The sequence below is a fragment of the Girardinichthys multiradiatus genome, chromosome 7, assembly GCF_021462225.1.
Source record: "Girardinichthys multiradiatus isolate DD_20200921_A chromosome 7, DD_fGirMul_XY1, whole genome shotgun sequence".
NCBI classification, from domain to species: domain Eukaryota; kingdom Metazoa; phylum Chordata; class Actinopteri; order Cyprinodontiformes; family Goodeidae; genus Girardinichthys; species Girardinichthys multiradiatus.
The window spans coordinates 33,161,551-33,176,918 of record NC_061800.1 but is presented as its reverse complement, the minus strand read 5'-3'; the positions used below and the strand labels follow the sequence as shown (position 1 = coordinate 33,176,918).

The following is a 15,368-nucleotide window of genomic DNA, read 5'->3' as shown; positions in this document are numbered from 1 at the left end:
TTTCGCTTCTCATTTTGACTGTTTCCAGACCTTGTTCCCTATGGTAATAGTGATGCAATAGAGATAATGAGTGTTTTGAACAATCATTTGAAGCTTGTATGTTCTCCTGTTGGTTCGCTTCTCTTCATCTTCCATGCCCTCGTGTTTTCTCCCCTTTTACTCTCATTTTTCCCTCCTTCTGTTGCTTATGTCTCACCAGCGGCTCTGCAATGAATGTTGTCTATGGGGAGGAAGAAATGACACGCTTCTTGGAGGAGGCTACACAGGTTTCCCAGGTGAGAGAAGGTGTTAAATCTAAGTGTACATGTCTCCTCATGTGAGACAGACCTGCTGCCATAGGTCTCTCTCCTAATGTTTTGCCTACAATTTCCATATATTTTACTTCCTTGACCTATATTAAACTAGGATGTTGTTGGGTATACGATTTTCCTCGAACCATTTCATACATAGAAAGACTTTGAGAGAATGTCTATGTTGTGGTTTCCCTCTGCTTTCAATCAAAACTCATGCTGCCAGCTGTCAAAGCTGCTGGTTAGAGCTGGGTGCCACCCCCACACCAAGGTTGCTTAGGGGTGACTGGCAATTCCATGGGCCTCTATCTGGGGCTTGAAAAAGAGACCTACCCATTCAGAACTCCAAGACAAGCCTTTTAACATTGTTTTAAATAGTTCAAACAGGTTTAAAGTAAAGAGAGCTCCATACCTTTTCTAATATACCAAGCTAACATTTACAATAAATGTCTGTGGCCTGTGATTCAGTTGCAATTAACATATAAGCAATTTAATACTAACAAAATGAAATGTCCCATACATCATGTTAAATTTGTTTTGACAATCACATATATTGTGGTTTTTGTGCTTATTTAATTTAAGATGGTCTTATTGTGCATTCTCTCTATATTCTGGGGTTGAAATTTCCAGGTCCCCTTTCCAAAACCAACCAGAACACTCCCTGGAGTAGTAAATCCCACTTTTCTTGACTTTCTATTAGAACATCATTCCCAGCTCCACACAAAGTGGAGAGAGAAATAAATTGTTATTGTAGTTCTAGAAGCAAATTCCACTGTTTTGTGACTTCTGCGACGACTCAGACGCACTATTAATACCAAAAGAAGCACTGAAAATGATCCATTAGTGCTTTTACAAAGATAACTAGGATTTCAGAAATTTGAAACAGCATTTTAAAGAATTTCTATTCAGTGAACAATTATGCGGTTCTCTTATTAAACAACTGTGAGATAGCCCTTTAGCATGAATTGGAAGCTCCAAAGCAGATGGCACCTTTATCCTGCATCATTAGCGGGTACTAGATAGTGCTTAAAAATTATTTGTGTCTCTCCTGTCACTCTGTTAATGTTTTTGTAGTTTTTTCTACCAGGAAGTCCAAATGTGGCAACATTTCCAATTAAAAAGTGAGGAGGCCCTAAAATGGCCTTAAATGCTTATATAACCAAGTGTTGTTGACCAATCCAGCAAAAAGTCTTTATAAAACAGTCTCTGGCAACAAAACAGAGTGACAACTCAAGAGGTTCCTGCTACATTTCTTCAAAATAAGAGTTTCAAATATTGCTACAACCAGGTGTCAAGTTTAAAACACTCAGATTCATCTCTTGGGATCATAAGTAATAGCTTACACTTACTTCACCCGACAAAATAACAACTGGTTAGTGTTTCGCAAAACATTTGTAAGGATTATGATTATTGATCAATTAATATTGATCAAAAATCCTAATAAAAAATCATAATTCAGGAAAATAATGTCTTAACCAAAAATCAATACTTACGAATAGAAATCAGAGATGTCCTCTGTTGTTGTAATCAGCCTTGTACGAAATAAACACAAACGCTTCTCTTAAATATATATGTGAACATTTATTGAAGCCATATAGCCCTGATATACTACCATTCTGGTCCAAAAACCTTCACCTAACTAACAAGAACTATTCTACACAAAGGGGATACATATGACTACCTAACAATAATAATAAAAGAAAATATATACACATTGAGTGTCTATGAAGATCAAACCAGCAGTTTTATGGACAAAATGGGTAATTTGGGTTAACTTGGAAAGTCCTCCTGGCTGATTGCCCCAAATGAACAAAGAGTCAGAAAACTCTGAGACGGGAACTCAGGCGCGAGCTTTTGTTTCTGGACAACGCCTCTGTTGCGTTGTCCAGTGAGACACGCTGGAAATGGCAACGAAAGTTTATGTTCCGCGAGTTTTATAATCCTGGGTGACGTCAGAGCTGCGACGTCTGTTGAGCTGTGCATGTCAAACTGCGCAAGAAAGGTTTTTGTCTTTAAATATTGCAATATTTTCTGGCACAAAATCTTATTACACCTCTGCCAGCTGTTAGTTTTTTAACACAGAAAAATATTTCCTGTGTAAACAAAGGTGTTGAGAAAACTTAACAGACTTGGCTATTTTACCTGAATTTGTGCAGTATGTGTTGCCTATTATACTGTAAATAATTTTGTAGTTTTAATGCATAATGTGAGCATTCCAAAAGAAACGTTTCAAGTAACTACACAGAAAACAATGCTAGAAAGTGAAATGTTGAGCCACCACTTGTAGGAAGGAACTTGCAGTGCGAGAACCTCCTGATTTCTTTGGTTTTATTTAGCTCTCTTACTTGATTCTTTCAGTAACCGCCTACTAGTTATTCTTAAGTTAATCTTTATTGCCAGCAACAAATCGGTAGCCATACTAGAATTGCTCTAAACCGTTTCATTTGCAACAGCCCTTCATGAAAAAAAAGAAATGATATTACAATCCTTTTTGTTAGTTAGTTGGGCATTTGTCATCTGCAAGGTAAACAATTCTAATAAGAAAGTAGATAAGTTATGATGTAAGAAATGGTCAGAAATGTATTGTTTCATGTGCTTTGCAAAAGTAAAATGTGCCAACTAGTTTGCCAAACCAAACAGATGAGGTGAGAAGAAGTGATCTTTTTGTTTTTTTTTATATTTCTGAAACTTAAGGTTCCTTCTTAAATTATGAGAACCTGTATCGTGGATGACAGTAAATCTGGAATATTCAAATATTTATGACAAAAAAATATGTGAGACTTTGACATCAATGGCCTTCTTTACTGTACATTATTAACTATTTAAGCAGTTTTGTTAAGATTTGTGCAAATTGTCACAGTTGAAGGAACACCTTTGTATCAAACATCTTAACTTTGTTCTGAGATCTGATTACTGTCCACAAGTGATTTATTTATGTATTTATTTTGTTTTGTAAAAAAACAATCTTCTTGTATTTCCTACAGGAGCACCCAGTTGTCATCACAAAGTTCATACAAGGTGCCAGGGAGGTAGAAGTGGATGCTGTGGCTACCAGTGGAAAAGTATTTATTATTATTATTTTTTTTAAATGAATTATTATTCTTATTACATGTATTCTTAGTCTTATATTTGTTACTATTAAACATGTGAATAGATGGAAATTCAGTTTACTCTTGTTAAGATTCCCTGCCAATTAACATCTTCCATATGATGTAACATAGTGTTGCTCAGAGTTGCAGCTTAGAAAGGGATTATTTGTCAGACTTCTGTTTGTATTTTTTCCACGTTTGAGCATGTTTTCTTTTAGAAAAGTGTCATTGTTATTCATCTCTGTAGCTCAACATTATTCATTCTGTCATTATTCTTTGTTTGGATGCAGGCTGATATTCTGTATAGTCTGCAGTAGACAAATAAAGTGGTTGAGTAACGGTGGTATAACTTTTAAGTACTCCTAAGCTCCTTCTACAAGGTATGCTACAGCTAGTGATTTCTCCTAAACATCCTGTCTGTTTTTCTATTGTTTAGCTTGCAAGAGTCATTTCAAGGGTGTCAGTTGTACGTGGGCAATCCAGTTCTATGGTAGATTTTCTCCCTCTGTCTTCTCTGAATACAGCTCCTCCTTTATCTTCAGTATCACATTAACAAGCTGTCCACTCAGAGAATACCAAACAGCCTTCATCACTTGTGTGTATGTGCGCAGGAGAGTGAAAAAGTTGGAGATAATACGTATTAATTACAGGCTGTATCTGAAGAGTGCTAATGAATGCTGTGGTTAGCAGCAGTTCAAATGAGCTAATGACACGGCAGCTCATTTACAGCCACATTCTTGCATGAAGTTGGTGGGTGATTCTTATCTTTTCTCCTTTGGGTGAAACATACTGGGTTATTCTTTTGACTCTAAAATTTTCACTTGCATTGTTCATTTATCAGGGTGAACAGTAAGGTAAAGATGTGAATTGTATTGTAAAATACTACCAAGGTAACAAAAACAAGGATACATTCAGAAAACTGAGCAAATCTAGAATATTTTCTATACAATAATTGCAGTGGAACACACCTTTAGCTTGTTATGGTGCTGAACAGCAAGTGCAGAATATTTTTCCTAAATTATGCAGTGACCTTATTAAATTTTATGTTGAATTTGTTCTACAAATGTTATTGTGTGTGTTGTTCATCACATATTTACGTATTAACACATTAACTTTGGAGAAGAGCTCAAAGTGTAAAGCACTCTTGTAATCACAAGACCAAAGATGTGAAAATATGAATAGCAATGTAAAGGCCACTCTTTGGCTTTGTAAAGCCACGTCTTTCATAAGATAATGGATTTTTGTTGTTGTTGTCATTTTCAACTTGTATCTTTGTGTCCAGGTTCTTGTTCATGCCATAACAGAGCATGTAGAAGATGCTGGCGTACATTCAGGAGATGCTACCTTAATGCTACCAACCCAAACCATCAGCCAAGGAGCTCTAGAAAAGGTAAGTACATTGCCATGTAACCGTTTGTCATCAATCTCTTATTGTATTGCATAGTTTCTGCACCCTTGACAAGTGCTTACTTAAGTTCCCTTCAAACTAGAATAACACTGTCCCATGGTCTCCAGGACCTCCATGATGATTCAAATGTTGTACAATCATGGCAAATTTGGAAAACTTAATTTCAGTGCCCATTCAAAAGACCATTCCAAAACATGTAGCACCTCTTAATAAAATATTTTAACACACCACCATATTGTAGATTTACAGAAAACGGTCTGAAAAAGAGAACATATTAAGACAAAAAGGCCTTGTTAATGTCAAGACCAGAGGAGATTGGGCTGAGTGGCTTAAGACAAAAAAACTGGAAAATCCACTTGTTACAACCAAAGTATGTGGAAAACCCTCTCTAAACACCTGATGATTCCAATGAAAACAACTGATTTAGAAAATGATTTCCTGTCCCAATCAGTTTGGATCTTAGCAGTGACATTTAGATGTTAAAATCAGATTTTGGCATAAACAACTTTAAATCACAAAATCATCACTTTGAACCCATTAGTACCAACTGAGCATAGTTTAAATGTCCAGCAGGGTAATGCACCCTGTCACAGAGCTCTAATTATCCCAAAGTGGTTTCCCAATTTCACCAAATAAACTACAAAAACTTAGAAGAAATCGTACAGCAACTAAGCTCTTCTTCCTGCTGTCTCGATCTTCTACCCACAGCTTTCCTTAAGAAAGCTTTGCCTGTAATAACATCTTATTTAACACAAATAATAAACACGTCCCTTTTGTCAGGTGTTTTCCCCCAGGGCCTGAAAACAGCAATTATCAAACCTCCATTGAAAAAGAGCAACTTGGACGAGCTGCTACTACAGAACTACAGGCCTATATCAAACCTCCCCTTCATCAGCAAGATTATTAAAAAAGCTGTGTTTCAGCAGTTAAACAACTTCCTAACAATGACCAAACGCTTTGATATCTTCCAGTCAGGCTTCCATGTTCACCACAGTACAGAGACTGCTCTTGTCAAGGTGTTCAATGACATCCGTATAAATGCAGACTATGGAAGAACCACAGTGCTGGTATTATTGGACCTTAGTATGGGGTAAGAACGCTGTCAAAAACAAAGTGTATGTAAAGACGGAAATGTGTGCATATTAGTCAATAGTTGTGCATAAGTAAAATCCAAAAGAGGTATTGTATATTTTCTCTGTAAGAATACAAAATAAAATGTTACAGCTTCAAGAAATTACAAACACAAAGTTCAAATTTACAGTTGTGGTTTATTCTTTATGAATACAATATGCTATAACAGTTTGTGAATACGATTTCTTTTCTATGAGAATACGAATTTACATCAGCGACTTGGTGTCACGTGATCTCAGGCTGGTTAGTGGAGCACAGAGATTCACATTGTGCATGCGCTGTCACACTCCTCACTGCCAGTAAACGTAGTGCTGGAATGGGAGATAATTCAGTCTAAAAGGAATATTAGGAACAGAGGGGAGATAGGGAGGGAATCAAGAGTATTATAAATAAAGCATTGTTCTTATTTTTATGAAATACAAAACTAAAACATAGTATATAGTGCATGGAGTTATACAGTGATGTACAGTAGGTGGCGGTATGCACCTCTGAATTTGTTGCGAACCGCTAGCAGAAGAAGAAGAAGCAGCAGCACTAGCGCCAAGAAACTACGGTACAAAGCCAGGTAATGTTAAAAAGTTTGTACATGTCTTAATGTCGTTAATATATGCTCTTGGTCCATCATCTTGGCCCTAGTACTGCTGCTGCTGCTGCTGCTTCTTCTTCTTCTTCTGCTAGCGGTTCGCAACAAATTCAGAGGTGCATACCACCACCTACTGTACATTATTGTATAACTCCACCCACTATATTCTATGTTTTAGTTTTGTATTTCATGAAAATAAGAATGCTTTATTTATAATACTCTTTATTCCCCCCCCATCTCCCCTCTGTTCCTAATATTCCTTTTAGACTGAATTATCTCCCATTCCAGCACTACGTTTACTGGCCGTTAGGAGTGTGACAGCGCATGCGCAACGCGAATCGACTAACTCTGTGCCCCACTAACCAGCCTGAGATCACGTGATGCCAAGTTGCTGATGTAAATTTGTATTCTCATAGAAAAGAAATCGTATTCCCAAACTATTATAGCATATTGTATTCATAAAGAATAAACCACAACTGTAAACTGGAACTTTGTGTTTGTAATTTCTTGAAGCTCTCACATTTCATTTTGTATTCTTATAGAGAAAATATACAATACCTCTTTTGGATTTTACTTATGCACAACTATTGACTAATATGCACACATTTCCGTCTTTACATACACTGTTTTTGACAGCGTTCTTACCCCATAACCTTGGTGCAGCATTCGACACTGTTGATCACTCCATTTTATTAGAGCGCCTGGAAAATTGGGTCGGCCTTTCTGGTACAGCACTCAATTGGTTTAAATCCTATTTGAAGGACAGGGACTTTTTTGTGTCAGTAGGAAACTTTACATCAGAGACCACAAAAATCACATGTGGCGTTCCCCAAGGGTCCATCTTAGGGACCCTTCTATTCAATATCTACATGATCCCCCTAACTCAGATTTTAATAAACAACAACGTAAGTTATCATAACTATGCAGATGACACACAGCTATAGTACGATGTCACCAGGTGACCATGAACCCATTCAATCGCTGGGTAAATGCTTAGAAGAAATCAATGCATGGATGGGCCTAACTTTTCTTCAGCTGAATCAAAACAAATCTGAAGTAATAATCGTTGGACCAAAAGAAGAGCGGTTAAAAGTTAGCACACAGCTTCAGTTAATACAGCTAGAAACCACCAGTCAGGCTCGAAACCTGGGTGTAGTGATGGACTCAGACCTGAACCTTCAGAGGCACATAAAGGTAATAACTAGGTCGACCTTCTATCACCTAAAGAACATATCCAGGATTAAAGGACTAATATCTCAGCAGGACCTTGAAAAACTAATTAATGCATTCATCTTTAGTAGAATTGATTACTGCAACGGTGTCTTCACAGGTCTGCCTAAAAAGTCGATCAGACAGCTGCAGTTGATCCAGAATGCTGTCCTCACTAGAACTAAGAAAGTGGAGCACATCACCCCGGTTCTAAAGTCCTTACACTGACTCCCTGTAGCTCAGAGAATAGACTTTAAAATACGTCTGTTAGTCTATAAATCACTGAATGGTTTAGCACCAAAATACATTTCAGACTTGTTGTCAGTGTATCAACCACCCAGACCTCTCAAGTCTTCTGGCTCAAATCTACTCTGCATACACAGAACCAAACATGGAGCAGCTTTTAGTTCTTATGCTCCACTAATCTGGAATAAACTCCCAGAAAACTGTAAAAGCGCCAAAACCGTAAGTTGCTTTAAATCAAGAATAAAAACCTATTTGTTTAGAGTGGCCTTTGACTGTGCCATCTAAACATTATTAGTTACGTTTTCAGTCCAATTTTCCTTTCATTTTCTTATCCTTCATTCTATTCTCTTTATTTTATTTTATTTATTTATTTATTTTTAATTACCTCTGTTGTTTGATTTTCTGTATCATTGTAATGTTTTTCCGTATGTACAGCGCCTTGAGTGCCTTGTTGCTGAAAAGCACTACATAAATAAGCTTGACTTAACTTGACTTCTAGAACATGATAACGATAATGACTTCACTCTACTCCAAAGGCCTTTACTTTGGGATCTGGTAGAGCAAGAGATTGGGATCATAGTTGTGCAGCTGATAAATCTGGAGCAATTAAGTGATTCTATCATGTCAACTAATCTTAGAAATGTTTTCAACACCATGTTGAATTTATGTAGCTTTTGAAGGCAAAAAGGGGTTTAACCCAGTAATATAAAGGTGTATCTAACAAAGTAGCCATCAAGAATCTATGTTAGAATTGCAAGGTTTACCTAATAAAGTGGCAGGTAGGTGTGTTGTATGTGGACAGTATTTTTGCCTGTTTGGATCATAGAAAATTTGCACAAATGCAAACCTGTGCGCCTAATTCTCGCATTTTTTTAATCGTGCTAATTGTGTGTTGTATAATCAGTCCAGCCTAGAAAATGAATCCAATGAGTCCACTAAAAAAAAAAAATGATATGAATCTTTTTCTACATTAAAGCAAAAACTCATGTGATCTCCTGGTGCAAGCAAGCAGAGACTGACTCATTATGGAAAGTTAAAACTGGAATTTAATCAGTGGTAATCATCAGCCACACGCAATCATAAAAGAGACACTACATGCTCATTTCTGTTTTTTTTCTGCAAAAATATTCTAAGTAGCTCAACATGATGCATTTGAAATTCAAACAAAAAGAGCCTGAAAAACATATGAAGCTGTGGCTTTCTGAAACATTTCCATTTATGCTGCAGTTTCAGTTTAAAAAAAACATCCAACTATCTTGATAAAATCCATGAGCTCTGACCACATCAGCTAATGGTGAGTTAAACACTCTAAGCTATATGGCAGTGATCCTCCAAGGGCCAATGACCATTTCCACCCATTACTTTTTGTAAGCCCTGCAGTTTGAGGCATAAAAGCCACTTTTTATTTTAATCTCTTTATAAGCTTGCAGTCACTTTGGGTCATTTTCCTTGTTCATCTCATAATTTTAGAGCTATTTCTGATATTGCCATCTTTGTTTTTGTATTTGAGATATTTTGCAAGCAATATTACAAATTATGCAATATAATTATATTTGTGGTGTATCTGCAAAAGCCTAATTAAGCAGATCAGGTCACCAAACTACCATCAAATTCTGCCCAGGGTATGTTGTTGTTCAATAAAACAGAAAAAACAAACATCTGAAAAAGAAACATTAAGAAACATGCTTTCATGTTTTTGGTGCCTTTTCATTTCCGCTTGAGGCATTCAAGGTACTCTAACATCCTGAATGATAGCAGAAGTTCTTATATAACTTAGTCACAGAATAGCAAGGACAAAATAAGGAGGGAAAAATAATAGAATGTAATGCTAATTTTGTATTTTAAACTATAATAACGAGGCTGATTCATTACACCCACTTTAGGTTTTTTGGGGATTCAAACAGTTTACTTGAAATTGTGTGCTTTTGAATCAAAATTGAACATTTTACTAAAAATATCATCATCATTCCTGTAATTAAATGTTTAATGTTATCCAACTTTGAAAGGCAACCTTACATTTATCCTGAATATATGTTCTCCTTTTTGCTGCTTTCAGGTTAAAATCGCCACCCAGAAAATTGCTCAAGCATTTGAAATTTCAGGGCCCTTTAACACCCAATTTCTGGTTAAAGGCAACGATGTCATGGTAGGTAATATGTCCCATGGTATAACCAAATGACAGATTGACATTTTCACACCATGCTGCAGCAACTGCAATTCTCTCACAAATTGAAATCATTTCATGTTCAGAATGATTTGTCAAGCTGGAGAGATTTGAAGATCATTTCTGATCTTTCAGCTCCAGTGCACATACATATCATATATGTATGTGTTATTTGGGCTGCAGTCACAATATGGTTATGAGATCATAAATTGTAGCTCTCCAGATTTAACTTCTATCCTAAAGTTTGCAGAAGGCTGGAATAATTTCAAGCTTTGACGTTTTTTTAATAAAAGTTGTTTGTGTGCTGTTCTTGCTGTAGGTGATAGAGTGTAATTTGCGGGCATCGCGATCTTTCCCTTTTGTATCAAAAACAATCGGTGTGGACTTTATCAATGTGGCAACTAAAGTGATGGTGGGAGAGCCTTTAGATGAATCCTGCCTGCCTTCACTGGAGAAACCAATCATTCCAGTTGACTATGTTGGAATCAAGGTAAGGAGAGAACCCAAAGTACAAGGCCTGCAAATATTCCTTGAAGTTTTACATATTTTGTCACCTCAAAACCACATATTATAGTGTTTTCATTGGGATTTGAGCTAATACAGCAGCACAACATAATCCAAACTTTTAAAGGATGTGTGGTTTCCCAGAAGCTTACAGCAAGGGTAAGGTTTTTGAACAATATCACAAGCTTTAACCATCTCAGAAAGATCAGTTCAATCCATCACCAGAAAAAGAAGAGTACAACTAGAAACCTGCTAAGACATGGCTGTCCATCTAAGCTGAAAAGAGAGAGTGGCATGAGAAAAGCCACTTTTAAAAAAGCAACATGAAGTCCTGTGTGCTGTATGTCAAAAGAATCAAAATCAGAAAAGCTTTATTGCCAAGTACGTTTTTGGACATACAAGGAATTTGTTTTGGCGTAGTCGGTGCAATACAATACAAATTAAACAGTATAAACATATTACAATATAATATAAATATATGTGCACAGTTTTAAGTGAGTGAGAGTAAATATAGAGCAGTATAATATGCAAGAGCAATACAACAGTGCAGGTGATCATTGTGCAAGTATGGCAGTGCAAGTAAAGCAGGAGTCCATGCTGAACGTTAATGTAACGCATAGAGTTACAGTTACAGGTGTCCTGTCAGCAAAAAAAAGGGGGTGTGGGGGAAAGGGAGTGTCAGGGTGGTTTCCGGGCTTTGTTATCCAGGCTGGTGGCAGATGGGAAAAGACTGTTCTTGTGGCGTGAGGTTTTGGTCCGGATGGACCGCAGCCTCCTGCCAGAGGGGAGAGTCTCAAAGAGTCTGTGACCGGGATCAGTGGGTGGGAGGGATCAGCCAGAATCTTCCCTGCCCGCTTCAGGGTCCTGGAGGTGTACAGTTCCTGGAGCGACAGTAGACTGCAGCCATTCACCTTCTCAGCAGACCGAATGACACGCTGCAGCCTGCCCTTATCCTTGGCTGCAGCAGCGGCGTACCAGATGGTGATGGAGGAGGTGAGGATGGACTCAATGATGGCTGTGTAGAAGTGCACCATCATAGTCTTTGGCAGGTTGAATTTCTTCAGCTGCCGCAGGAAGAACATCCTCTGCTGGGCTTTCTTGATGAGGGAGCTGATGTTTGGCTCCCACTTAAGATCCTGGGAGATGATGGTTCCCAGGAAGCGGAAAGATTCCACAGTGTCAATTGTGGAGTCACAGAGGGTGATGGGGGCAGGTGGGGCTGGGTTCTGCCTGAAGTCCACAACCATCTCCACTGTCTTTAGAGCGTTGAGCTCAAGGTTGTTCTGGCTGCACCAGTCCAACAGATGGTCCACCTCCCATCTGTACGCGGAGTCGTCACCATCAGAGATGAGTCCGATCAGGGTGGTGTCGTCCGCAAACTTCAGAAGCTTGACAGACTGGTGACTGGAGGTGCAGCTGTTGGTGTACAGGGAGAAGAGCAGAGGAGAGAGAACACAGCCTTGGGGGGAACCGGTGCTGATGGTCAGGGAGTTAGAGACGTGCTTCCCCAGCCTCACGCGCTGCTTCCTGTCAGACAGGAAGTCAGTGATCCACCTGCAGGTGGAGTCGGGCACACTGGATGGAAAGAGCCATCCTCGGCGTGGGTAGGGGGCTGGTGGGGGGGAACTTTAGGGTGGGGGTTGGAGGTGCCAAGGCCCCTCTTGAGGTTGGGGAGGTGGGGGTGGTGGATTGTGGCTGCAGCTGTTGGGGGGCGTCGTGGGGGATGGTTGCAGGACTGCCCCTTTGTCTTTCAAAGCGGCAGTAGAACTCATTCAAGTCGTTGGCGAGGCGTCGGTCGTTAATGGAGTGGGGGGCTTTCGGCTTGTAGTTGGTGATTTGCTTGAGCCCTTTCCAGACAGACGCAGAGTCGTTGGCTGAGAACTGGTTTTGGAGCTTCTCAGAGTACAGTCGTTTGGCCTCTTTCACTGCCTTGCCAAACTTGTACTTAGCCTCTCTGTATATGTCTTTGTCCCCACTCCTGAAGGCCTCTTCCTTATCCAGTCTTAACCTTCTGAGATTAGCTGTGAACCAGGGTTTGTCGTTGTTGTAACTCACCCTGGTGCATGATGGTACACAGCTGTCCTCACAGAAGCTGATGAAGTCACAGCCTCTGTGTACTCGTCCAGACTGTTGGTAGTAGTCCTGAACACATCCCAGTCTGTACAGCCTAAACACGCCTGGAGATTCTCCACAGCCTCACTGCTCCACTTCCTTGTCGTCCTCACAACAGGTTTGCAGAGCTTTAGTTTCTGCCTGTATGCAGGAATCAGGTGGACCATGATGTGGTCGGATTGGCCCAGTGCAGCACGTGGGACGGTGTGATAAGCGTCTCTGATGGTGGTGTAACAGTGATCCAGAATGTTGTCCTCTTTGGTCGGACATTTTATAAACTGTCTATATTTGGGGAGTTCGTGGGTGAGATTACCTTTGTTAAAGTCGCCAACGACGATAACTAAGGAGTCCGGGTTGGTCCGCTCCACACTCAGTATCTGGTCGGCGAGCATGCGCTGTGCGACCTGCACGTTAGCTTGCGGCGGGATGTAAACACCGACCAGGATGAACGAAGCAAACTCACGGGGGGAATAGAAAGGCTTACAGTTTATGATGAAGGCTTCCAGGTCTGGAAAACAGTGCTGCTGAATCACTGTCACGTCGTTGCACCAACCACTGTTGAGGTAAAAACAGATTCCTCCACCTTTCGCTTTGCCGGAGAGTTCCGTGTCTCTGTCCGCTCTGTAGAGCTGGAATCCTGCCAGCTGCAGCGCAGAGTCCGGTATTAATCCACACAGCCACGTCTCCGTGAAGCACAAAACTGCCGATGAATAAAAGTCCCTGTTTTTCCCCAACAGCAGTTGTAGTTCCTCAATTTTGTTGGGAAGTGAGCGCACGTTAGAGAGAAATATTCCAGGTAACGGTGTTTGTAGTCCACGCTTGCGAAGACGTACCAGCACCCCAGCCCGTTTCCCTCTCTTCTGGCGTTTCACCGCGTGAACAAAGGTGAACGCACCTTTGACCAGAATGTCCAAATATTCCAGAGCAGTAGGCAGAAAAGTGGGAAATAACTCCTCTGGTGTAGTAGCCCTGATGTTCATGAGTTCTTCTCTAGTGAGAGAGCTCCGGGTACCATCACAGAAGACCGTTTTAAAGCAAAAAACAAAACAAAACAATGCGCACCAACACGCCGAGGCGACCATCTGCGGCGCCATCTTGATTTTTTATTTTTTTGTTGTTGTGGACACAGGAAACATGGAAAAGGGATCGCTGGTCAGATGAGACCAAAGTTTAACTTTTTGGTCCACATGCAAAATGGTATGAATGTGGGAAACACTAACGTCACCCTTACCACACCATCCCCATGGTGAAACATTGTAGTTGCAGTGTCATCTTGTGGTAATGCTTTTCTTTAGCAGGGACAAAAAAGTTAGTCAGATTTGATGAGATGATGGATGGAGCTAAATACAGGGCATTCCTGGAAGAAAACTTGTAAAAGACTTGAGACTGGGGTGGATGTTCACCTTCCAGCAGGACAACAACCCTAAACATATAGACGGATACAATGAAAAGATTTAGATCAAGGCATGTATGTTAGAATTGCAAGGTGTACATAAGTTGGTACAGTATTTAAGCCTGTTTGAGTTTATGGCAAATCTACAACAAATTTAAACTTGTCCCCCTAATTCTTGCATTCTTTAATATTGATTGTTGTATGTTTTATAATCATTCCACCCTGGAAAACAAATGGTTTATTTAAAAAAAAAAAAGCATTTGAACTCTTGGTGTAAACAGGCAAAACCAGGCTTATTATAAAATGTTAAAAGCAGAATTTAATTAGTCTCATTAATCAGGCCCTCGTGAAAAGAGACACTGCATGCTTATATAGGTTTTTCCCTGAAAATATTTTTTATTAGTGCAACATGATGTATTTGAAATTGAAACTTAAAGACCCTAGAAAACCTTTGCAGCTATGCTCAATTCGATTCACGTTTCAATTCAGTTTACCGTATTTTCCGCACTATAAGGCGCACCGAATTATAAGGCGCACCTTCAATGAATGGCCTATTTTAGAACTTTTTTCATATATAGGGCGCACCGGATTATAAGGCGCATAGAATAGAAGCTACTACAGTCAAACGTTTGACTGGGGTTGCGTTATGCATTCACTAGATGGAGCTGTGCTAAAGAGAATGTCAACAAAACAGTCAGATAAGTCAGTCAAACTTTATTAATACACTACAAACCAGCGTTCTGATAACTCCATTCACTCTCATGGTAAGGTCTCCTCTACATAGAATTCTATTGAATAGAGCCAACCGCACGTTAGGAATGCATTGGAGTCTATGAAGTTGAAGTTGAAATCAAACGTTAGTTAAAACGTGAAAGGGAACTTTTCCCTGATACAGTAAACACGTAAAAGAAACAGTTTTATGCACTAAATCAAACGTTAGTACTGTTGACCTTTCCTGTTTCTGTCCCCTGACCGTAGTCTGATGACACAGGGGAGACGCTTTCTCCAGGGCTGAAGTTACTAGTTTCCTCGGGGTTAACTCCCTCACTCATACGTTGCTGAGTTGAGCATGAAGAAACAGCATCAAAACACTGAGTTGTTGACGAGATTCGGGGTTCTTTTTAATGACTTTGCAGCACGTAAAAACACAGGGCTTACAGACTCATACACCGCTGCTCCGGTCGCCGTCTCTACCCACCCCACACACACAATAATACCGACGTCACTCCTTCACTCTTG

General features: G+C 39.6%; 1 protein-coding gene across 1 annotated transcript in view; it reads left to right on the top strand.

Moving 5' to 3' along the window:
* Window positions 1-15,368, top strand: part of cps1 (carbamoyl-phosphate synthase 1, mitochondrial) — a 108,766-nt gene that overhangs the window by 71,427 nt on the left and 21,971 nt on the right. The window contains exons 28-32 of the mRNA XM_047371408.1: window positions 200-275; window positions 3,275-3,352; window positions 4,662-4,769; window positions 10,013-10,102; window positions 10,440-10,610. Coding sequence (XP_047227364.1) covers window positions 200-275; window positions 3,275-3,352; window positions 4,662-4,769; window positions 10,013-10,102; window positions 10,440-10,610 — 523 coding nt within the window. The remainder of the gene's footprint in view (window positions 1-199; window positions 276-3,274; window positions 3,353-4,661; window positions 4,770-10,012; window positions 10,103-10,439; window positions 10,611-15,368) is intronic.